General features: G+C 35.3%; 1 protein-coding gene across 4 annotated transcripts in view; it reads right to left on the minus strand.

The window, feature by feature from the left end:
• Positions 1-26646, minus strand: part of ctif (CBP80/20-dependent translation initiation factor) — an 84838-nt gene that overhangs the window by 51619 nt on the left and 6573 nt on the right. For 2 of the 4 annotated variants that reach the window (XM_058758539.1, XM_058758538.1), the window contains exons 2-7: positions 12579-12798; positions 9196-9267; positions 6934-7056; positions 6784-6854; positions 4868-4972; positions 3612-3687 (exon numbers count right to left, since the gene is read on the minus strand). In XM_058758539.1, the coding sequence (XP_058614522.1) occupies positions 3612-3687; positions 4868-4972; positions 6784-6854; positions 6934-7056; positions 9196-9267; positions 12579-12758 (627 nt within the window). In that variant the 5' untranslated portion in view covers positions 12759-12798. The remainder of the gene's footprint in view (positions 1-3611; positions 3688-4867; positions 4973-6783; positions 6855-6933; positions 7057-9195; positions 9268-12578; positions 12799-26646) is intronic. The other 2 variants (XM_058758541.1, XM_058758540.1) reach the window with 1 other exon arrangement.

A 26646-nucleotide genomic window follows, 5' to 3' on the forward strand; every position in this document is an offset into this window, starting at 1 on the left:
CATGTGTTTTATTGCATTATACTTTCTAAAGGTGTAAGAATGAACAGATGAGTATTATAAAGTATTATAACTGTGGTTACAATTATTCATTAAATCATACAATGCATTAAAATGTGCATTACAAGGCACAATTAATGCATTAAATCTACTTTATAATGCGTTTTATATAAAGGCTCTAAGTAAAGCATTACCACAAAGTTTAGTAGCATTAGTTTAGTTAACAGGCTACAAAAACATGAACAATACTTCTACAGCATTTATTAATCTTAATGTTAATCTCAACATTTACTAATAACTTTTAAAATCAAAAAGTACATATACATATATATATATATATATATATATATATATATATATATATATATATATATATATATATACACACACACAGAGGTTATACATACTATATATATTTGACACACATACATTTAATCTATTTAAATTAGTTTGTGCTATTAATTTCCGCTGATTAATTAAATTACAATGACTATAGACTATAGCAAATGCTAAAAAATTATTTACTTATGAATCTTTGTGTCTTCGTTGTCTTATCCTCAAAAGCAAGTTTTAGTCAGATTTGCCAGTAATGTTCTCATTTGTCAACATTATCTACATACATTAGTTAACGTGAACCAGCAATGAACTATACTTCTACAGTATTTTCTACAGTAATCTTATTGTTAATTTCAACATTTGCTTATGACTTTTTAAAATCAAAAAGTGCATCAACATCAGTTAATATGCTGACAAAGATTACAAAGATAACATTAACAAAGATTAATAAATGCTGTTAAAATATAAATATTGCTCATTGTTAGTTCATGTAAACTAATGCATTAACTAACGCTAACAAAGGAGATCTTACTGTAAAGTGTTACCAATATAACTTCAGGGTCAAAGTACAGTTAAGTTAAACACACACACACACACACACACACACACACACCTCCATCAAGACGGAAACAGACAGACTGACTCTGACCTTATTGGAAATGAAGCCTATTTTGTGGGAATAATGGGAAGAGTGAACGTGATAAAACACACACACACACACACACACACACACGGTGTATCACTTCCTTCTGCTCTATATTAAAGACAATAAAAGTTTACAGTGCACAGAAACATCCACTCACAATGGGACACACCCCCACACACACATCCACAACAAACAAACAGAACAACAGCACACAACATTAAACGCACCAGCCAAACACTAAGATTGTGTGTGTGTGTGTGTGTGTGTGTCTGTGTGTGTGTGTGTGTGTGTGTGTGTGTCTGTGTCTGTGTCTGTGCCACAGGGCATGTGAATCTGGCAGGATATTGTGTATCAGGTGACAAACAATACAGCTACAAAACTCACTCACCTGACACAGACACACACACACACACACACACACACACAGACAGACAGACAGACAGACAGACAGACACACACACACACAGACACACACATTTTAGAGGTCAGCGAGGTCTTGGATTAAGGATGTAGACTGCATGTGTGTGTGTGTGTGTGTGTGTGTCTGTTTGTAACTAAAATAAATTATTCATGCCAACAATTATTTCACACAACTCTGACGGGAGAAGATTCTTCAACTCAAACTCATTATAAACACCTGTCAGTCTAGTATGCAAATGAGCTCCGTTGGGATTGGCTGACCTCACACTGTTGTCTGGACCCTTTCCAGTTTGAGGATAATTCGTCACAATAAATAATCATAAATCTATTTTTATTTAATTTTTTACATGTAATGTACATGCAATGTTTTTTAATGTTTTTTTTTTTTTTTAAAGAAATTAATATTTTTATAGCATTAAATTTATCAAAAGTGACATTAAAGACATTTATATTGCAAAAGAATTCTATTTGAAAGAAAAACTTTTGATTCATCAAGGAATCCTGAAAAATGAAATGTATCACAGTTTCCACAAAGTATTGGGCAGCACAATTATTTTCAACACTGATAATAACCAGAAATGTATCTTGAGCAGCAAATCAGCATATTAGAATGATTTCCGAAGGATCATGTGACACTGAAGAGATATATATATATATCTCTCATATATATATACACACACACATTTTACATTTACATTTAGCAGAGGCTTTTATCCAAAGCGACTTACAGTGCATTCAGGCTATACATTTTTTTAATCAGTATGTGTGTTGGGAATTGAACCCATGACCTTTTGCGCTGCTAACGCAATGCTCTACCACTGAGCCACAGGAACATATACATATATATATATAATAATTTTTTGTTTGCTTTTGGAGCAAACAGAAACACAAAAATAATATGTTCAATGATTTCCTATGTACCTCTATAGAAGTTTACTCAACTATAATTTTCTTCCATGTTCTGAACCCAAAAAGTGTTCATTTTAACATCCAACAATCTGCACGTTCACCTTTAAAGTGTTTAAATAAATAGACGCACATAAAATAAGAGAGAACAAGGGGAAAGACAACAGATCACTTCAGTAAGAACAATGGCTGGCATCACACACACTCCACCCTGTCTGCCAGCACCGCGTCCAGACGCTGCCCGCAGATGACCTTCTGACCCGCCGCTGCCACGCTAACAACATCCTGCTGGGTGTATCGAATAACTCACCGGCGGCCAGACTCAGCAGAAAGAAAATAAAGATAGAAAGAAAAAGAAATCTATGCTACATGACAGTTTATTGGTGATGACATTATGAAACCACTAGATGGCGCCACTGCACTAACGGCAGAGCAGGAGATGAGAAAGTACATACTACTTTACTATCATTGTAGTTTTTATTAATAGTTTTCTTTTTTTTCTACTTTCAGCTTAATTAAATTTCCAGTTTTGTAATTTTGTCTAATGGTTTTTCCCCCTTATATACAGTATATATAATTTTCTTTCCGTTTTAGTTATTTTAGTACATCAAGTTAGTAACTAAATGAAAATGAAGTTTTAATAAATTATTTGAAATAAGTCAACAGTGCCACCAAAGCATAATTTCTTTTGTTTTGAAATATCCTTTTATCATTATTCTCTCTTGTATCCTTCTGTAGGTAAATGGAGGTGAATGTGAAGCTAAAGTTGCTACAGCAGTTCGTAAATACACGACCATTAAATTTCAGTAATGAGTAATTTGCATGTTAGTACCCAGCTAAACTCATTACCAAAATTCACCTCAAAATTAATAAATCAATGCACATTTATAAACTGCTGTAGCAACTTCATAATCTCACATACTGTTTGGGAAGACCTTCATTAAAACACTTAATTCTGTGAACAAGAGGACCGTAGACAAACTCAATTTAGCTTGAATTACACAGATACACTAACATTAAGGCCGGTGTAATTCATACCATTCTCGGTGTAAATATCACATTCCTGAGCAGAAATGAGCCAAATCCAGTAATATTACACACACTGTCATATCATCACTTCACCACTAGATGTCAGTGTTGGATCAGTTCAAATAAAACACGACTCAGCGTCTCTCCAGCAGAGGGCGCTCTTATACACACCGACGGCACACCGCAAAACACATCTCTGCTTCAAATCTGTTTTTCCTGATTGCAGACAGACTCCAAAAGGCTGAAGGATGAGTTAAAGCTTGAGACAGTTTCTTACCGGCAGGCTGGGCAGGAATTTCTCCATGTTGTCCAGGTCAATACCATCATCATCGTCAAATTTGCCCTTTATCATCCTGTGAACAGACAGATAATACTACATGACAAGACGTGCAGCCAGACAAAGACTGGCTTGTAGGCTTGTTTACTGTAAAATTTTTAACACATATAAGTACCAACAAATAAGCTGTTAAGTATAATGATGGGCTTTTATGTTTCCATACTAACTAAATAAATAAACCAAGCCATAAAATATAACTCTGTAAAGCCTGACATTTGAAATAATAGTGATAAAATCGAATTTTTTGAACCTTTAGGCAAAATGTATATTTTATAGTTTGTACATGTGTTTTTTGTTGGGTGTCATATTTGATCCATCAGGCCTTTGTGGCTCATATAGTATGATCTAGAGAGAATATGGAGGAAAAACCAGCTCAGTTTTATTCAGAGGCCCAAACTGAGCCAAAATATTCAATTTGGTGCAGATGATGATATTTATATGGACAAAAAATGAAGAAATTCTGATGCTTGTAATGTAAATCAATGAGAACCTCATAACTGTATAGCGACTACTTGCATAAAATAATATAAATTGTCAGTCGTCACTCTATATCTGCCAATAATATGTCTCAGTAACATGATATTTAAATGCTTAGATTGATTATCAAAACATATAATGCAATACAATACAAAGATTACTGAGACGAACAAATAAACATTCCTCAAAAGCCTGATGATCATATTTTAGACTTGCATCTGAACAATTTGTCTACAAAATAGTGTCATCATTTTGATGATCAGCCCAGTAAGTGTTCATCTTGAAATATTACTAACAATATATATGTTTGCTTTATTAAATTCTGTAGATTTCACAGCATAAAGACACATGAAGCACGAGCTGAAGGTGGACGTTTGTACAATTATACTAAAAGGCCTTCTAAACTATCAATCAGTAGACATAAGGCATGAAGTAGATTGAGTGCAACAGGTTTTTCAGCAAAGGTTTGATCATTTAATTAGACGCCTTAGAAATATTTAGCAAATATGACACAGTCGGATTCTCTCATTTCTCGTTCCTCCAGTAGAGGGCAGTAAGGAGCCGAGCGCCACATAAACACACAGCCACACCCCATTACAGCTCACAACAACCCTGAACACTGAAAACTCCCTGACCTGCAGATGTACATACACTTGTATAAATGCATTACTGTGAAGTGATTCAGACCGGTTCTGTGTGTGTGTTACTGAAGGTCTCACCCCTCTCGGTCGATGTGCGGGAGGTGTTTTGGTGTCCCTCTGTACGGCCTCCTGTGAAACTGAGAGAAATCCAGTTTCTCCGGCTGCATGTCCCACGTAGCGCCTCTGTGAACACAAAACACAACATTAATACACAAACAACAGAAATCCTTAACTACTGTATATTTACACTTAAACTAAGGGTCTAAAGTCACATTTTACCCCCAAAATATATATATTTTTTTATACATGCATCGTGACAAGCTCATTCCAAGCCTCCATTTCTCCCTGATCCGGGCTGTAAAACTCTGCTAATCTGCTGAAACTCTACACACACTCAAGACTCTGTAAGAACAGCTAATTAGCTCAGGCACTTTTTATTTTTCTTCCTAAAATCAGCTGAATAAATCAAGACAACCTCAGAGCTTGTTTTGAAAGGCGATATGGAGCTCTGAACGGATTACAGTGGCGCAGCTCTGAATTAAAGCGTTTGCAACCTGCAAACTAAACGGAACGATCTAGAAAAATAAACTAAAACGCAGCTTATGAAATCTATAATGTACACCGATGTTCAAAAGTTTGGGGTCAGTTTTTTCTAAAGAAATTAATACTTTTATTTGTCAAGGATACATGAAATTGCTCAAGTGTGACGGTGAAGACATTTATAATATTGCAAAAGATTTATATTTCAAAGAAATGCTGTTCTTTTGAACTTTCTATTCATCAAAGTATCCTGAAAAATAAAATGTATAACAGTTTCCACAAAAACATGAAGCAGTACAACTGTTTTCAACATTGATGATAATCATAATGTTTCTTGAGCAGCAAATCAGCATATTAGAATGATTTCTGAAGATCATGTGACGCTGAAGACTAGAGTAGTGATGCTGGAAATTCAGCTGCACATCACAGGAATAAATTACATTTTACTATATATTCACATAGCAACCAGCTGTTTTGAATTGCAATAATATTTCACAATATTACTGATTTTACAGTATTTTTTTCAAACAAGAAGGCAGAAGAGACTTCTTTTAAAAACAAAATCTCAAACTTTTGAACAGTAGCTCGTGGTCAGTTTTGATTTGATGTTAACACTGATGTTTACACACAGTTCAAATCTAATATAAGAAGAACTAGCCTCTAGTGTGTGTGAGACAGTGAGAGCACTGAAGGTGACGGCCTCATTAATTAAATTTAGCCCGTGATGAGGTTTAAATTAGACTGTGAGTCAGCAGCACTGCAAAGCACAGGCAGAAAAACCAGAGCACATGAAAATATTCGCTGACCGCTGAAAATATGGACACATATCAGTTTTACTTGATTCACTGAACAAAAAAACTAAATGAACTCTGTGCATTTCTATAGACTTTATTTAATTAAATCGTCACTAAGCCATATCACGAGTTTGGTTTTATTGCAATTAATCGTGCAGTCCAACTATTATATGTGACCCTGGACCACAAAACCAGTCTTAAGTGTCAATTTTCCGAAATTGAGATTTATACATCACATGAAAGCTGAATAAATAAGCTTTCCATTGATGTATGGTTTGTTAGTATAGGACCATATTTAGCTGAGATACAACTATTTGGAAATCTAGAATCTGAGGGTGCAAAAAAATCTAAATATTGAGAAAATCGCCTTTAAATTTGTCCAAATGAATTCTTAGCAATGCATATTACTAATCAAAAACTACATCTTGATATATTTACAGTAGTAAATTTACAAAATATCTTCATGGAACATGATCTTTACTTAATATACTAATGATTTTTGGCATAAAAGAAAAATCGATAATTTTGACCCATACAATGTATTTTTGGCTATTGCTACAAATATACCCCAGCGTCTTAAGACTGGTTTTGTGGTCCAGGGTCACATATGTCATTATTTAATGGCTAGATTTATTAAAAGTATGTGTGTGTGAATCTCACCCATGACAGTCCAGGTTTGCAGCCCAAATGTCCGTCCCCAGAACGTCGAAAGAACAGTCTCTGTTTCCATTCTAAAACACACACATTGTGAAAGTTTAAAAACGTTGAAAAAATTTTCCTGATGACATCAATATATACATATAATGTCACCTTCGCTGGGGCTCTGAACTGGTTGTTTCGTCCTCTGCTGCCCGATCTAGAACCAGAACCGGGTCGAGAACCAGAACTGGGTCTAGAACCGGTGCTGTCATTACTGCTGTGCTCCCAATCATCCTGAGAGAGACCAGATTCATTCAGATTCATCTGACGCTGGATGTTAACATGGATACATTTACTCAATCATTCACCATCTACAGGATACATTTAAAAAGTGATCAGGAATCTTTTCAAGCGGATTAGCTTTTCAAGCTTTAAACTTTTCAAGTCTTCTCTGTGTGTGTGTGTGTGTTTATGTCAGTGTTAATTAATTGAAATAAAAAGAAATAACACTATTAGAAAAACTAAACATTTTTCACGACACCAAAATAAATAAAATAACATAAAAATAAGCACAAAATAATGAGTTGACAAAAATGTTGACACTAAACTAAAACTAAATGGAATCTAGGAAACACTACACAAAATATACAGTTAGAAAACTAAACTGAAAAGGACAAACTGACAATGAAGAAAAAAAAAAAAAACTGTATTAGGAAATAACAAAAGAAATATGGTGTCAAGCCTGTAGATCAAATGTACCATACACACACACACAAATGCTGACAGAGCTAAACATGTAAATGTAATGATAGAAAAATATATGCAACGTGTCATGCATGTTGAGTATGTCAAATGAGTTTCCAGTTCAGTCACAACAGGCACCGGTTCATCAGACGCTACTGAGCATGTGCAGCAGCAACATCAGTATAGTGAATGTGACCTCAGACCACAATACTGTCACTGTGTCATTCACACGCTGGAAAACAACAAACATGCAGCACACAGTGCATCTAACCTTCTCATGTGTGCCGTCTTTAATTTTAATATACACACAAATTAAGCATATGGCTGACAGCTTTAGTCTGCTCCAGCGTCACTAATGAGGGAACATTCAGAACACAGTGATGCATCAGTCTGGATAATCACGCATATGAGATATAAATCGTGAGATAAGAACAAAGATATTAGGTAACACTTTATTTCTATAGTCCACTTTAGACATTCTACTAACAGTAAGTAACTTTGCAACTACATGTCAACTAGCAGTCATTAGAGTATTAGTAGACTGTCTGCTTAATATCTTCTAACATTTTATTTTTATGGGTCCACAACATACAACATACTGACTATCAGAAACTTATGTCAACTTATTCTACTAACCCTAAACCTACCCTACTGATAGTTAGTAGACATGTAGTTACAAATTAACAAGAATTAGTTGATATGTAGTTGACATGTAGTTACAAAGTTACTTATAGTTAGTAGAATGTCTAAAGTGGACTATCGAAATAAAGTGTGACCAGATATTAATTTATATATATTAGCTTGTGGCTGAAACAAGCTTCCATATATTGTATAAAGAACGAAAGAACTGCAGCAGATCATCTCTTGCGCAACAAAACACTTCGACAGTCAAACTATCGACAGTACTTGAGATGAAAGACAAAACTGACTCACACAAGCTATAAAACAGAGACACCACGGAGAAAAAAAAAAAAAAATGACACGGGAAGGAAAATTGTAATATATTTGATTTTGCACTCTCTCGAGAAACTCGCTCGCAAACATTTGAGCACAGAATGCAAAAGCTTTTATGAGCAAATGCTAAGTTAGTCAGAAAATGCAAAAGTTTTGAAATAAAAAAAATCTTATTTTTAACTATATAGCACCCCTTATGGCAACAAGTATGCAATGCGCTCTTGCATTGTTACGAACTGCATTCCGACACATTTTTAAATGATGATGCACGCAATCTAGAAATACTTGCATACTGTTAGCGTTTTCATATTAACATTAACATCTAGCTACACTTTGACAAACAGCATGCCATCTAAGCACCTGTGATGATCTATTTTCAGCTATGATTTGGGACTCTCTAACCCTAACCTTGCACTGTTCAGGACAGACATTATGTGAACTGGGACCCAGCACTAGTTGGACTATTCTATTGTTTTCTGTGTCCATCCATTAATACAATTGTCTGTGAAGTTTTCTGATGACAAACACATCTGTTTCTGAACACCTCGAGTCAATTTCAAACATTTCTAGACATCTTCAACACTAACACTGTTTCTGCACCAGAGGCGACTGCAACAGATGCTTTTACAGCTTCATCAGATATAATAAGACAAATGATTTTTGATGAGCCGCTCGTGTCTGGTGTGAACAGGGTGTTACAGAAGAGACACACATATAGACACATGCAAAACTCACTGGTTTGGACGGACCCCTGCCCCGTGAGGACGACCAGCTCCCGTCAATCTTATCACTGCAGTCTACTGTCCACTGAGAGACAGAGAGAGACACCATTAGTGTCAAATTTGATTTGATTATTCCTTAGTGAAACAGAAATACAGTACATCATCTTCAACACAGCTTTTGAGGTGCAGAATGGGGTGTGTTTGACCCGTGCGGTGTGGGACCGGGTGTGTTTTACCTAGAGATGCACCGATTGCAATTTTCTTGGTCGATTCCGATTTTTCTGCAAGTGTGCCCCGACGATACCGATTTTTGCCGATCCGATTTTCTTTCTAAAAACTATAATTGACAGCATATACAAACAGAAATGTATACTTTTTTAAATGATTTGCATAATAAAAAATGATTAAACATTACAACTCCCCCAATCTGGACAAAGTTACAGATATTCTCTCACTTAACTCTCAAAATAAAGTGCTAGAGGTAGAAATGACAATTAACTGAAAAGGAGTTGCTGTACTATTTAACAAAACAGATGTCATTTCCCATGGTTTCTTAAATTGTCATTTTTTCACTAACCTTATTAAATGTGTCATCTTTCACATCAAATTCTTACATCGTTTCAATTAATTCAGTTACAATAATAAGAAACTGTAGAGCTGTTACCATTCAAATAATATCAGTATCAACAAACTCCATCTTTCCACTGCAGGAAACACAGGAGCTGCATCTGAAGTGGCATTAGATGTATTTACACACACTGTTTGACGAAGCTGAGGTGCCATAAATGCATTTACACTGCAAAATTTCGAATGCATAAAGATTTTTATAAGGTTAATGTTTTAAATAGTTTTTTAAACATGCAAATAAGAAATGCTGGGAAAAAAACGCAATGATAGTTTTAAATATGAAACCAAACCAGTAGGTGGCAGCAAATGAGTGTTTGAATGAGTGAGTCATTTAGTCCTTCATCCAACAGATTCGTTCAAACGGCTGATTTATTCAGAGACGAGGCAAGTGACTACTGTCTTTATGAATGGGTTACTGAATCATTGACTCGATTCGTTAAAAAACGTGGATTCATTCAGTAACGAAACACCGCTGTGTTGCTTGGAGATAAAACAGTTCTGTTGTGGCTTTGATTTGAACTATTTTCATCAGCGAAATTGCATAAAAGCAGTCAATATTGTGTCTAAAATGTAAGTCACTTAATTTTAACTTCCTGTTTATTGTACTACTATTGTATAAAACCACATTGCAATCGTGTTGAAACATTATGGTTGTGCAATGTTGCGTACCTAAATCGTACATTATAAACTTCTTTTTTTTTTTACTACAGCAGTATCAGTGGTGGTCAGTAACGAAGTAGCTTTACTTCGTTACTGTACTTAAGTACATTTTTCAAATATCTGTACTTTACTGGAGTGGTTTTATTTTGAGTAACTTTTATTTTTACTTCACTACATTCCAAAGCATAAGATCGTACTTTTTACTTCACTATATTTCATAAAATACATCGTTACTCCTTATAATATATCACGTGCTCCGAGACGCAGAAGCGGTGTCTGATTCATGAACAAACTGATTCTTTTCAATGAACCTGTTAAATCGCTTCGCAAATTGCAACAAACGATTCATTCTCACTGATTCAAATGATCCGTTTAGAGCGAGTCTCCAGTGAACTGAACTCACAAGAACCGGGAGATCTTGTGAGCGCGCGCACGCGTCTGATGCTGAGAAGAGTAAGTTACTAATGTCAAATTTTAGGATTAATTATTGAAATCGAAAATAATATTTAGGTCAAAACTGTCAGTTGTTTGTGAACTAAATCTGCTGTAAAGGGTGATCTATTTAAGCCCACTGAAATGCTTGAATGCAGACAGATCAATGTCAGTGTTTTAGGTCAAAAAACGAAACATTAAAATAACACAGATTAAATAAAATAACTCATGCACGTTCATATTCCCTGCTGCTGTAATGTTAGCAGTTTTATTAAAATGCTACGCATTTAGCCCTATGTGACATCTGTTTTTATATTGTTTATCAACAGTATAAATTTTTATATTGTTTAGATCAACTAGCCGAGTGGACAGATATGTTTATTCATAAATTTAACCATACTGAAAATTGTTAGCTGATGCTAACTAGCTAACAAGCTTGCTGGTGCTAAATTGAGGAAATGTTTAGATATAAAGTCCAAATATTTTTATTCAACCACCTAGATAGATTAAATCTGAGGGAAAAATAAAGGATGTGATGTTCAGAACATGGTAACTACAGTAATTATCAGAGTGGGAAGTGATGCCCTCTGGGGAAATATAATTATGAAAATATAATTATATTTTCCTAATCCCAGGTATTTTGAGCAGTAGGATTATAAAAATGTGCTAAAATAAAATAAAATTAAGTAGTCTATATAAAATTGCAAAATAAATCGATCTATCAGTACGTTTTTACTTAAGTACAGAAAAAATCAAGTACTTTTTTACTTTCACTCGAGTAAAATTGAAAAAGCAGTAATTTTACTGAAGTAATATTTTCTAATACGTATCTGTACTTTTACTCAAGTACTTGATTTGTGTACTTCGTCCACCACTGAGCAGTATGCATCTATAATTTTGTGTGTGTGCTGTTGTGCTCATTTGTTTTGATTTCTGCACGAGTCTCTCTCACACACACTCACTCTGGCTGCGTAAGCCTCATCTGGCACGACAAATACATTATCAGTCGCCGTAAGTGTGATGTCAAAACAGACCGGCTAGGAATCGGCAGACTGACCGGTGGTCATGCAGAAAATCGGCTAATTCCGGTCCCTGGCCGGTTGATCGGTGCATCTCTAGTTTCCCAGGTGAAAAATAAGTGCACTTCCATAATGTACTTAAAGTGCTCTATTTTCGCACACTAATTTTGTACTTAATATACTAAAAATGATCCTTTAGTACTTCTTAAGGTCAACTTAAGATCATCTAAGTGTACTCAACTGTGCTATTTTGAGACACCATGAATATGAACTAAAATGCACTTTTAACATACTATCTTTGTATTTAAAAAATGTATTTATTTACCACTTGTAGTACACTTGAACCCATCTTTCATACACTAGTACACTCAAGTGTACTACAAGTGGTAGCTAAATAAATTTTTAAATACAAAGATAGTATGTTAAAAGTGCATTTTAGTTCATATTCATGGTGTCTCAAAATAGCACAGTTAAAGTACACTTAGATGATCTTAAGTTGACCTTAAGAAGTACTAAAGGATCATTTTTAGTATATTAAGTACAAAATTAGTGTGCGAAAATGGAGCACTTTAAGTACATTATGGAAGTGTACTTGTTTTTCACCTGGGTTTACCTGTGCAGTGTGGGACGGGGTGTATATTGATGGTGTGTGTTTTACCTGTGAGGTGTGGGACGGTGTCTTGTCCACATCCTGGTCGGTTTCGTTTTTGTCGCTCAGGAGTCCCTGCACCTGGTACTCCAGCACGTAGCTGTCGATGAAGCGCTCCAGCTCCTCGATCTCCTGCGAGCGCGTGCTTCCTGCCTCTGACGACGCTGACGCTACTGATGAGCTCTCCATGGCAACCAGCCCAGTGAGGGGAGGGAGGGAGAGAGGGGAGCTGTGGGCGGGGCAAAGAAAGTTGTTAGTAATGTGAAAAATAATGTGAACTGACATTTCAAATGGAGAATATACATTTTATAATATATTTTTATGATTATTCACAATGATTTTTATGACACTGATTTAATATGGAATCCAAATGTACATCAATGTTAAGCATTTTAAAAGTCTAATAATATTTCATTTTTTAATTAAAATCACTCTGATGCAATCAAAACTATTTATAAAAAAAAAAAAAAGGACAAACGTCTTTTGTGTCGGCAGCACAGACACAATCGAATTCATAAATTCCTGTCTGCTTATGTTTCACCAGTCCATCTGTCACCTCCAATCTGTTTCTTTTCTTACTTCCTTTACTCTTAGAGAGCAAGCTATTATACTATTATATAGTACTATATATTTCTATATTTTTAGTACATATTTAGTACATGCTGGTTTATTGTTGTGATATCACAGATTTCACCCCCAAACGTAACATAAAAAAATGAGTTGTGAAAAAAATACAGAGATTAATAAAATATAATATAAACTTCTATATATATATATATATATAGATAGATAGATAGATAGATAGATAGATAGATATATATATATATATATATATATATATATATATATATATATATATTAGTAATTTATTAATTTGGTAATTTTCTTTTACTTAAGTCAAAAGTATCTTGGTAAAATACAAACTTCTGCAAAAATTGTGTAAATAAAATTAAATGGTAAACTTACTTTCATAGCTTTAGAACTTAACTAATCAATTAATTATTCATTCAAAAAGTAATTATGTAAATATTCAGTTATAGTAGTACTCAGTTAAAATATAAATTCCCCAAAATAATACTTAATTACAGTATGAAAGTACCATTACTCAAGAGCTTCACACACTTGCTTTTATATTTACTCCTCCATTGGGTTTTGCATTATGTAATGACAGCTCTGGGTGGGACGACATGCCCCGCTTACACCAGGTGACAGAGAGAGAGAGAGAGAAAGGAGAGTTTAATCTGGTGTTAAGTCAATACTTGAATCTTGGCCAAGCAAAGAGGATTTACAACTGGAGCAGCACCATCTTACCAGCACACATACACAATAACACACACAAGGGCCCTGCGCTCCCGCTTACACTTATAAAAACACATCTGCTCATATTTAAGATCATTTAGTCGGTTTAGCAACTGTTTTTCACACCACCTAAGATCTGTGCATGGATCCTTTGTGTACATATTCATCATGTTCCCAAGCAGAGAGCATTCAAGTAACCAGAGATCTGACAGATCCAGTGAGGGACATACTGAATTTGTGAGAGACCGCTATAGTGTAAAAGAAAGACATGGGCGGGACTGACAAAACCAGACCAGTGGAAATAGAAACAGGAAGCACAAGCATATGGCAGGAAATCTAATTGCTGGAAGACAATGAATGTTCTGAAGATCCACATCTGCCGCTGTTCTATCATCTGTCCAACCTATATTATCAATGTCTGCTCCACAGCACAGCTTATGATGGTTAAAAACTGACAACATAGAGACAATGAGGCCAACTGACCTACATAATCCAATCACAGGCCATTTTTATGTCACATCCAAATATTGAACCATCTCTAAAAGGTCTATCTTGATATTTATCACCAGTTAGAGTAAAATTATTCAAAGCAAGATGTAAAAATGTAGTTAAAAAATGTTGCCCACACTGTTTTTGATGTATACATTATAAAATTATACATCACAGCACAATTGCTTTCAATATTGATAATAACAATAATAAGAAATGTTTCTTGAGCAGCAAATCAGCATAATTGTGACCCTGGACCACAAAACCAGTCTTAAGTCACTGGGGTATATTTGTATCAATAGCCAAAAATACATTGTATGGGTAAAAATTATCGATTTTTCTTTTATGCCAAAAATCATTAGGATATTAAGTAAAGATCATGCTCCATGAAGATATTTTGTAAATTTCTTACCATAAATGTATCAAAACTTAATTTTTGATTAGTAATATGCATTGCTAAGAACTTCATTTGGACAACTTTAAAGGCGATTTTCTCAATATTTTAATTTTTTTGCACCCTCAGATTCCAGATTTTCGAATAGTTGTATCTCAGCCAAATATTGTCTGATCCTAACAAACCATACATCAATGGAAAGCTTATTTATTCCGCTTTTAGGTGATGTATAAATCTAAATTTCTAAAAATTGACACTTAAGACTGGTTCATGGATCATGTGACACTGAAGACTGAAGTAATGATGCTGAAATTTCAGCTTTGATCACAGGAATAAATTACATTTTAAATTACAACAGAAAACAGCTATTTTAAATTGTAATCATTTTTCACTGTTTTTACTGTATTTTTGATCATATAATTGCAGCCCTGGTAAGCAGAAGAGACTTCTTAAAAAATCTTAACCCAAAACTTTTGGCAGTGTGTATATATTGTAAATAAGTACATACAATTTCAAAAAATAAATAAATAATAATAAAAAAAAAAAACATTTCTCTGTCTCTCTTTCCTTTTTGTCCTTTCTCAAGTTTGTTTGATTATATACAGTGGTGTGAAAAAGTGTTGGCCCCCTTCCTGATTTTAATTTTTTGCATGTTTGTCACACTTTAATGTTTCAGATCATCAAACAAATTTAGATAACACAAGTAAACACAACATGCAGTTTTTAAATGAAGTTTTTTATTATGAAGAAAAAACAAAATCCAAACCTACGTGGCCCTGTGTGAAAAAGTGCTTGCCCCCTCCTATTAAATCATGAAAGAACTGTGATTAACCACATTATTTTAGAAAGCAGAGTTAAATTTCACGAGCCAAACCCAGGCCTGATTACTGCCAGACCTGTTGAATCAAGAAATCACTTAAATAGAACCTGTCTGACAAAGTGAAGCGTGCTTAAAGAGCAACACATCATGCCGCGATCTTAAGAAATTCATAAACAGATGAGAAACAAAAACCTAATAACTGGTTGGGCCACACTTTGCAGCAACAACTGCAATCAAGCGTTTGCGATAACTGGCAATGAGTCTTTCACATCGCTGTGGAGGAATTTTGGCCCACTCTTCTTTGCAGAATTGTTTTAATTCCACACCAAAACCTTCATTTAGTTTTTCTTGAGACATTCAGAGGTGGACTTGCTGCCGTGTTTGGAATCATTGTCCTGCTGTATAACCCAAATGTGCTTGAGCTTGAGGTCACAAACTGATGGCTGGATATTCTCCTTCAGGATTTTCTGATAGAGTGCAGAATTCATGGTTCCATCAATTATGGCAAGTCATCCAGGTTCTGAAGCTGCAAAGCAGCCTCAGACCATCACACTACCACCACCATGTTTGACTGCTGGTATGATGTTCTTTTTACGAAATGCTGTGTTGGTTTTACGCCAGATGTAACGGGATACACACCTTCCAAAAAGTTCAACTTTTGTCTCATCAGTCCACAGAATATTTGCCCAAAAGTCTTGGGGATAATCAAGATATTTTTTGGCAAATGTGAGACGAGCCTTTGTGTTCTTTTTGGTCAGCAATGGCTTCGGCCTTGGAACTCTCCCGTGGATGCTGTTTTTGCCCAGTCTCTTTCTTATTGTTGAATCATGAACACTGACCTTAATTGAGGCAAGTGAGGCCTGCAGTTCTGTAGATGTTGTTCTAGGTTCTTTTATGACCTCCTGGATGAGTCGTCTTTGTGCTCTTGGAGTAATTTTGGTAGGCCGGCCACTCCTGGGAAGGTTCACCACTGTTCCAGGTTTTCTCCATTTGTGGATAAAGGCTCTGACCATGGTTTGCTGGAGTCCCAAAGCCTTAGAAATGGCTTTATAACCCTTTCCAGACTGATACATGTAAACTATTTTGTTTCTTATCTGTTTATGAATTTCTTAAGATAGTGGAATGATGTGTTGCTCTTTAAGCACGCTTCACTTTGTCAGACAGGTTCTATTTAAGTGATTTCTTGATTCAACAGGTCTGGCAGTAATCAGGCCTGGGTTTGGCTCGTGAAATTTAACTCAGCTTTCTAAAATAATGTGGTTAAATCACAGTTCTTTCATGATTTAATAGGAGGGGGCAAGCACTTTTTCACACAGGGCCACGTAGGTTTGGATTTTGTTTTTCCTTCATAATAAAAAACTTCATTTAAAAACTGCATGTTGTGTTTACTTGTGTTATCTCTGATTAATATTTAAATTTGTTTGATGATCTGAAACATTAAAGTGTGACAAACATGCAAAAAAAAAAAAATCAGGAAGGGGGCCAACACTTTTTCATACCACTGTGTGTGTGTGTGTGTGTATATATATATATATATATATATATATATATATATATATATATATATATATATATAAATAAAATATTCATGTTACATATTCAAATTCTCATGCTTCCATTTTACTTTTACTTTCACTTCAACATGTTAGTTTCAGTGAAATATTCCAGATCAGATGCTTCGGAGAATGTAAACAAAACGTGTGTGTTTTGTACACACACTCGAGCTGAACAGCTGAGGAGGAAACACAGAAAGAGTGAGATTCACCACATCAGATGAGAAGCGTGAGAACTGTTATTGTGTCAGTAGATTCAGATGGACTGCTTTAATGAGCTGAGTCAGGATTGGAGATCTTTGTCCTCTACTGACTCCTGCATGATGATGCATGACCCTCATCACACACACACACACACACACACTCTCTCTCATGCAGATACAGACACACACACACACACACTTCATTTAACCTCTGCATCCTTCACTCTGACATGACACTCACAGAAAGTGCAATGCTTTATTATACTGTTAAATGACATTACATTTGTATGTTTAAACAATACTGAAAGTGATTTCATCATGTGTGTCATGCAGATCTTATGAATTCCTTTGATAACCACTGATTTATTTCCTGTGTTGAAATATTTCCTATTGAAACAGGAAGTTAAGCATCATCAAATTAGCTCATCCCTCTTTCATAAATAGTCAATAGTTTTTATTTGCATTACAGTCCTGAACCTTGATTTGTTATTGACCCTCAAAGTTCACAGACATGAGCTGAAGGCCACTGACGTCCATTTATGATCTTATGGCACACATCAGCATGAAATTGATACGAAAGAAATAACCTAAATCACTAAAATAACCGCTGGTGCCTGTTTTTACTACCATCCTGGGTTAATATAGTTAACTAGGGCTAAAACAATTTAAAACATAGTGACTTGGAATAAAAACATTAACTAAAATAAAATGAACTATAAAAAGAAAATCAATTTAATTTCAGCTAGTTCCCATGGCAACATTTCTTATTTTCATATTTACTTCTCTATCTCTCGAATTTAAAATATTATCAAAAACTATAATATAAAAACTATAATAAACCAAATGTTTATTACAGATCAAAGATAAACTAGAATAAACTGAGGATAAACTAAAAGATAAACTAAAATAAACTAGACTAGAATAAACTAAATAGTTTTTAACAATAATGCTGAAATAACAGATACTAAACAAAAGACATAAAGCTGCCATCCACAAATCAATGTTCACATGGTGGAAAATACAACCACAGGAATTATGTCAAAATTATGTCACCTTACAGATCAAAAAATAAATAGCCTATAATGCTTTATAAAATTCAAGCTTCTCATTTTAGCTTTTAAACCCTCCTGTATGATGTGCATTATAAGAGCATTAATGTCTTTTCGGTTCATTTATAAAAAAAAAAAAAAAAAAATGCATGTGTAGGAATGAGCTGAAAATATAATTATGTTGGAAATCAGAAAATGTTTCAGACATTATGTTGGAAATAACAAAATAATTCTCTAAATAGCTGTTGACAAAGTCTTTAATCTAATGAGCAGTCTTGAATACGCTGGCACAAAAAAAATTGCCTAAAATACGCACATTTGGGGAAAAATCTGTTTAGCCAGAAATAAGATTAACTGAGCTCTCATTAGGGCTTTTCCATTAGCCGGTCACATAATGGTGCTCGTCACAATGCATATTTCTCGTTTCACGCAGAATTTCATCATGTCAAGTCTAAATGAGCACACGTCTCTGACAGGACAGTCACAGCAGCCTCGGGCGCTACGACACACACTCTGCTAATGGAGCCGCCGGCACACGCTGCACCGCTTCACTTCAGCCACAACCGCTGTTTACACACCATTCACCTTTCAAGAACACTCGGAGGAACTCTGGAACAGATCAACTCCAAAACATGCAACATTTCATTTCCATACTGTGACGCATTTCTGAGTAATACAGATTTTCTGTGGGACAATATTTAGGCCTAAATGTAAGATGCATTTGAATTGTGTACAAAAATTAACTAGTAAATTTAACTAGTAAACATAATGTGAAGCATATCTATCAGTCATGCATAAATGAACAGGTAAGATTTCTGGGTAATACTTTACAATAAGGTGTCATTTGTTAACATTAGTTAATGTATTAACTAACATGAACAAACAATGATCAATACATTTATTACACTATTTATTCATCTTTGTTAACGTTAGTTAATAAAAATAGAGTTGTTCATTGTTAGTTCATGTTAGCTCACAGTGCATTAACTAATGTTAACAAACACAACTTGTGATTTTAATAATGCATTAGTAAATGCTAAATTAACATTAACTGAGATTAAGAAATGCTGTAGAAGTATTGTTCATTCTTAGTTCATGTTTACTAATGTTGTTAACTAATGAACCTTATTGTAAAGTGTTACCGATTTCTGTAATAGTGCACTGAAATTCATTTTCACTCAGAAATGTTATAATTTTACAAATAATTACAACAAAATGGCAAGTACCACATTGAAACATGAAATTTTGAAGCAGAAAAACTTTTGAAAAAATTTAAAAATCAATTTTATTGTGTACTAATAAAGTGAAGTTTTTACTCAAAATTGCTAGTAAATTTCAAAAATAATTACAGAAAACTGCAATATGTCGAATTAAACAGACTGAAATAGTATTTTCTTTTAAAACTTACTCTAAAACTTCAAGTTTTATTTGCAACTTTGAAAAATCATTGTTACAAATGTAGCCATATTTCAGCCATGTTTATACTTTTTAAGTGAATAAATAAAAATTTTCACAATGATTCTAAGCAATCTTAATGAATGCATTTTGAAAATTTGACTTTATTATCTAAATAATTTATTTTGTTTAATCCAATACATCACATTAAGGAAATTAAACATAGTAATTTTTATTTCATGTTTTCTTTTGAGTTGACTGTATGGGTCTAATTAGCTGGAAAATGTATTGGTTAATGTTATTTTTCCATTGATTACATCATCGGAAAAGTTGCTTGAGGGGCATAAAAAGTTATTACAATTATAATTTTTTTTTTTCCCCTCAAAAAAACTTCTAGGATTCTCATTTAAAAAAAAAAATTATGTGATTTTTTACTGACATTCTTAATGACTAGCGAAATTAGGAACTAAAACATTTACTAGTGACAAACCACAAGAGTAACTAGTAATTTAAAGCATTGAAGACGCTGGTGGTGTGAACTTAAAAATAACATATCTGAAATTGTAATAAAACGTCATGTTGTTCCAGAACAGCTTCCATCTACATACACAAACACATGAACCACAAGCAATGACAACAGCACAGCTACACTAACAAAAAAGGAACCGAAAGAAACGCAACAGTATAACGTGTGTGTTTGCGCTCAGCTGCTTAACATGTGTCTAATTTCCCACCAAAATAGTTCCTTCTTGCAGCACTGCAGTAAGATCCCTGTCTATATGACTGATGGCGTCTGTCTCACTGCTCTCTGATCACCTCACAGCAGAGCCGTCTGTCTACAGATGCTCACAAAGACCACCGGAAAGACAAAGAGACAATCTGACAGAGAGAAGAAGAGGAGAAGAAAGGACAACAAAGAATGAGAGACAGAAAAAGAGATTTCACATTTTTTGATTTGCTTAAATTAAATTTTTGTGTGTGTTTTTATATATATGTGTGTGTGTGTGTGTGTGTGTTTTTGTGAAAAGTCAGGACATAGATTTGTATAATGACAAAGGTATGACAGGTATTACAAGGTGAAGGTGACATCTCAGGACATTGACCCATGTCCCCACTTTTCAAAACACTTATAAATCATACAGAGTGAGGTTTTTTTGGGGAAAGTTGAAATGCACAGTCTCCTGTAAGGGGTAGGTTTAGGTGTAGGGTTGGTGTAGGGCAATAGCACATACAGTAAGTACACTATAAAAACCATTACGCCTATGGGATGTCCCCACTTTTCACAAAAACAAACATGTGTGTGCGTGTGTGTGTATATATATATATATATATATATATATATATATATATATATATATATATATATATATATATATATATATATATAGTTTTATCTTTTGTTAATACTACTACCATATATTAATACTACTACCCACTGCTTCTGTATAAAAAATGTACAGTCATGGCAGTAAAGCACATTAAATTGACCAAAACACTGAACTGAACTGAATGGAGCGAGTGGGTGGATGGAGCAATAAATAGAAGCATATGTTCAACCTGGAACGACTCGATTTGCAAATGTGGAAACAAAATAAGAGAAGGGTGACAGTAGAGAGAGACACTGTGCGCTGATAGTGATGCTGTGTGTGTGTGTGGGTGTGTGTGTGTGTGTGTGTGTGTGTGTCTGGTCTTTGTTGTCTGGTGCAGTAGAGTGTGTAAAATCCTCCACGTGTGTTACACTCGCTCACAACAGCTGTTTGAACAAAGAGCTCACAGACACGCCCCACACACACACACACACCGGCATCATCACACAGCAGTGACATCAGCATGATGGATGACTTTCCCAACATGTTCCATCATTTATTCCAGAGAAAAATCATGTGTGTTTTCATGATCATGCATCAAAATCTCTCTGAAAGATCTGATAATAATAGAACATAAAATAAACAATAATATCTGAAGCCTAATGAATTACAATTAAATTCACTTTCACTTATAAACATGTAGCATTATGCAGTCAATGATGCACGTTTAATTATACACGAGCAAACCTGTGGACGTGCCAAACACTCAAACACACACTGACGGGAAGTTCAAAGTCTCCTGTACACTTTGACCCAGTGCAATATAAAGAAATATTCAGCGTTTACTATCAGACTGTAATAACTGAGCAAACACTTTCAAACACCACAGTCCTTGATAGACACAGACATGCAAATGTGCTCAAGAGACAGAGAAAAACTGTCACTTTAATCAAATGCTACAGATGTTTCAGCATATTAGAATGATTTCTGAAGGATCATGTGACACTGAAGACTGGAGTAATGAGGCTGAAAATTCAGCTTTGATCACAAGAATAATTTACATTTTAACATAATGCAGCCTTGGTGAGCAGAAGACACTTCTTTTAAAATATCAAAAAAATCTTACTGAACCCAAACTCAATTTGATTTTGACATCATATTACTGGCATTTCTGCTACATGCTAAAGTGCTCACTAACTGCGTTCAGCCCTCATTAGCTCTTGCTGTAGTCAGCTGATGTCCAACACATGGATTCTGACACAGAGGTGTTGTTGTTCGTTAAAGATCCTCACATTTTTTCACTATGATGGACTTTAGGATCTACTGGGACAATGATGAAAGCTGGAGCTCTTAAACTGAAACAACGATCAATCACACCAGCAGAGTCAATACAATCTGTGTGCAACGCCATTTAACTCTCACCAGCACAAACCTTGAGGAATGAATGAGAATGAGCTTTATTGCCAGGTATGTTTACACATACGAGGACTTTGTTATAGTGACAGAAGCTCCACAGTGACATGACAAGACGCAGACAATAAAGATAATAATATACAAATATACAAAATAGACCATGTACAAAATAGCAAAAATACAATATATAACAGTGGTGGGCCGTCACGTTATTTCCAATAGTCTATTCTCTTCATTTCCTAGCTTTTCTCTTGGTTGTGCTGCTTTCACTAGTTTATGTTTATATTAGAGCTTTTATCCAATCATATTTCAGCAATCGTGTTGCCAGGGTCAAAGAAATCTGCCTAAGGCCTTCAAAATCAACAGTGCAGGCGTCTGTAGCTTAAAATCAATGGCAATGAAACAGTTGCTTTAACCAATCAGATTTCAAGTTGGCAGCATCAGGGCCATCTAGCAGGTTTACGATAATGTCAGCATTTTCTCGTCCTTTGATTGGATGGTCAGAGAGCGTACTAGTCAAATCACTGTACATCATTTTTGTTTTCACAGTATTACTGTATCTCAGGTTTTTTGCCTGATATGCTGTGTACAGTGTGTTATTGTAGATTTCCAGTGCATTCTGAAAAATATTCGCCTTCTGTAAATCTAAATACTAAAGTACTAAATGACCGCGAAAAACAACCACACATCTCCTCGGCACTGGCTCTGTGAAAGACTTGTGAAGATGAAAAACCACTATAGTAGGTTAGATTTCATTTTTGACTTTTTTTATTGCTTTATGCATTGTATTCTGGTGTTATTTGCAAGATATAAAGCCAGGTTTAAGTTTCCGTAAGAATATCTCAGTTTCCCGAGTCGAGTGGTGTTAACTGGTCTTTTATTTCTCGCGGCCACAGCACGCTGGCAAGACCAACAGGGAGACTCGTGAAGACTAAAAGCAGTGAGAGTTCGTTAAATTGTTAGGTCAACTTTAAAACACATGTAATCGCCTTATTTGTTTTATACCAATGTTAACTGTAAAAGTATAAATACGTTGGAGTTAATAAATGTCTGTAAGAACATCGGGTGGACTATATTTGTGTCATTTTGTTAGGTTAATTCTTCAGCAAGAGATGATGTGCGCTGCGCAGCCGTAGCAACTTGTTGAATTTAGTTAATTGTGTTTCTAGCTTCAGTAATAGCGTTCATTCTCGCTACATAAGATACCAGTCTGTGATGCAATGCTCTGTTATACTGCATTTGTGTGTAATAGCCTATTTATGGTTTCTATAGCCGTGGCATCATTATGATGGTATTAAGAGGTGGATTCATTCATGTAGGATGCCACTGAAGGCCTAGGTGTGAAATGCACGGCCCGCCACTGACATATAATATAGACAATTATGTATGTACAGGTATGACATGTGCAAATTTTAAATGTAAATAAGTATGTGTGTTAAATAAATAATGTATAATAGTGTTGTGTGTTCCACATTTATTGTCAAGTGTTCATGAGATGGATTGCCTGAGGGAAGAAACTGTTCCTGTGCCGGCCGTTCTGGTGCTCAGAGCTCTGTAGCGTCGACCAGACGGCGACAGTTCAAAGAGGGAGTGTGCTGGATGTGAGGGGTCCAGAGTGATTTTGCCAGCCCTTTTGCTCACTCTGGATGAGTACAGTTCTTGGAGACTGGGGAGGGTTGTACCAATGACTCACTCAGCAGTCTGGACTACTCTCTGTAGTCTTCTGAGGTCAGATTTGGTAGCTGAGCTGAACCAGACAGTTATTGAAGTGCAGAGGACGGATTCAATGATGGCGGAGTAGAACTGTTTCAGCAGCTCCTGTGGCAGGTTGAACTTCCTCAGCTGACGAAGGAACTACAACCTCTGCTGGGCCCTTTTCACAATGGACTCAATGTGATTGTCCCACTTCAGGTCCTGAGAAATTGTGGTGCCCAGGAATCTGAATGACTCCACTGCAGTCACAGTGCTGTTCATGATGGTGAGTGGGGGGAGAGGAGGGGGGTTTCTCCTGAAGTCCATGATCATCTCCACAGTTTTGAGCGTGTTTAGCTCCAGATTGTTAAGACTGCACCAGACAGCCAGCTCCTTAACCCCTTGTCTGTAGGCAGACTCGTCACCTTCCTGAATGAGGACGAATATACAAACTTCAGGAGTTTGACCGAGGGGTCTTTAGATGTGCAGTCGTTCGTGTAGAGGGAGAAGAGCAGTGGGGAGAGGACGCAACCCTGGGGGGCACCAGTGCCGATCGTACAGGTGCTGGATGAGAATTTTCCAAGCTTTACTAGCTGCTGCCTGTCTGTCAGGAAGCTGGTGATCCACTGACAGACAGAGGTGGGGCCGGATAGCTGAGTTCATTTGGGCTGGGGGAGTGATGGGATGATGGTGTTAAAAGTAGGGCTGGGCAATATATCGAACACGATATTCATGCGCATCTCATCAGTAAAGCCAGTTCCGTGATTAGCAGTAAATCTCCATCACCTGTTTTCAAATAGAGCGCCATTTAATACACAGAGCCGTAGTTCACTGACAAGCTACGCAATATCGCGTTCATCATCGAAGGCGATTCATCTGCGATAATGAACGCGATATTGCGTTGCTTGTCAGTGATCTACGGCTCTTTGTATTAAATGGCATGTATTTGTGCTTCTTGTTAGGCTTTATCTATTTTTAGCAAAGGTGAAGCTATTGTTCAAAAGTTTGAGGTCAGTAAGACTTTATTTTAAAGAAATTAATATTTGTATTAATCAAGGACGCAGTAAATTGATCAAAAGTGACAGTAAAGACATTTATAACATTACAAATAAATTCTATTTCAAATAAATGAAATAGAAATGTTTCTTGAGCAGCAAATCAGAATATTAGAATGATTTCTGAAGGATCATGTGACACTGAAGACTGGAGTAATGATGCTGAAAATTCAGCTTTGATCACAGGAATAAATTACATTTTATAATAAATTCACATAGAAAAGAGTTATTTTGAATTGTAATAATTTCTGTTTTTACTGTATTTTTGAACAAATAAATGCAGCCTTGATGAGCAGAAGAGACTTCAGCTTTAAACAGTTAAACCCATCAGACTAGTAGTTGCCTGGCATTTCTAACAGATGTTTTAAACTTCTTGTCTTGCAGGTTTGAGTCGGAGTGTGTGTTCAAGATCTCCTGACATCACAGAGGCTGGAGCACTGATTGACAGCCATGATGATGTCAGCTGGTTGTCAAGACGACACCTTTCAGTCACATCAGCACCAGTGCAACGCTGACAACAGGAAGTCAGTTAACCGTTCTTATCCAACACGATCACAAAACGCATCCGGATCAATTCTGCCTGATCAATGGCCTGATTTTCTGTTTCAGAAGATGTGTTGTTTAAGTCCACCTCTTTGGCCTACATACACAATCACATGACCTGTCATGATCAATGCAGTGAGTTTTCTATGCAAAATAATCTAAATAAAATCAAAATCGCGATATGACTTTGATCAAATCAAATCGCAAAGACTGATTTAATGAAATAAAATATATGCTCTGACTGAATTTGCTCATGTATTTTCCATCAAAATAAAAGCTTAATGGTTTAACATTTGAAAATGAAAAAAATTAAGAATATTAGTGTTATTATTACATTATTATTACTACTATTGTTACTATTAATATTAGTTTTATTATTATTTATATTACTGTTGCCGTCATCACAGAATATTATTGTTATCATCACCATCTTTAGTATTATTATTATTATTATGCATGTTAATACTACTTAAATACTACTACTATTATTCAGATTGTCATTGCTGTTATTATTATTGCTGTTTTATTGCTGTTTTTGTGTTTTGTGTTCACCGTATGTTGTGTTTTGCACTCCTAATAAAAAATATATTTATTTTTTCTTTTTATTTAATAATTTTTTAATTTATATTTAGTAGCGGTAGTAGTAATATTATTATTTTTTGGTTGATGTATTGCCGTATCAGCTTTACGTAGCAAATACAGATTCAACAATATAATATAATAAATACAATAAAAAAAAACACAAGCATAGCAAATTTTTAATTGCATTTTAATTCACCCTTTTGGGCGGGACATTTAGACGCACGCTCGGCGGTTTAGTGAATCACAACACACTGAGCCAGCTAACCAATCAGAGCCCATCATG

This window comes from Onychostoma macrolepis, chromosome 21 (assembly GCF_012432095.1).
Source record: "Onychostoma macrolepis isolate SWU-2019 chromosome 21, ASM1243209v1, whole genome shotgun sequence".
In the NCBI taxonomy this organism is placed as follows: domain Eukaryota; kingdom Metazoa; phylum Chordata; class Actinopteri; order Cypriniformes; family Cyprinidae; genus Onychostoma; species Onychostoma macrolepis.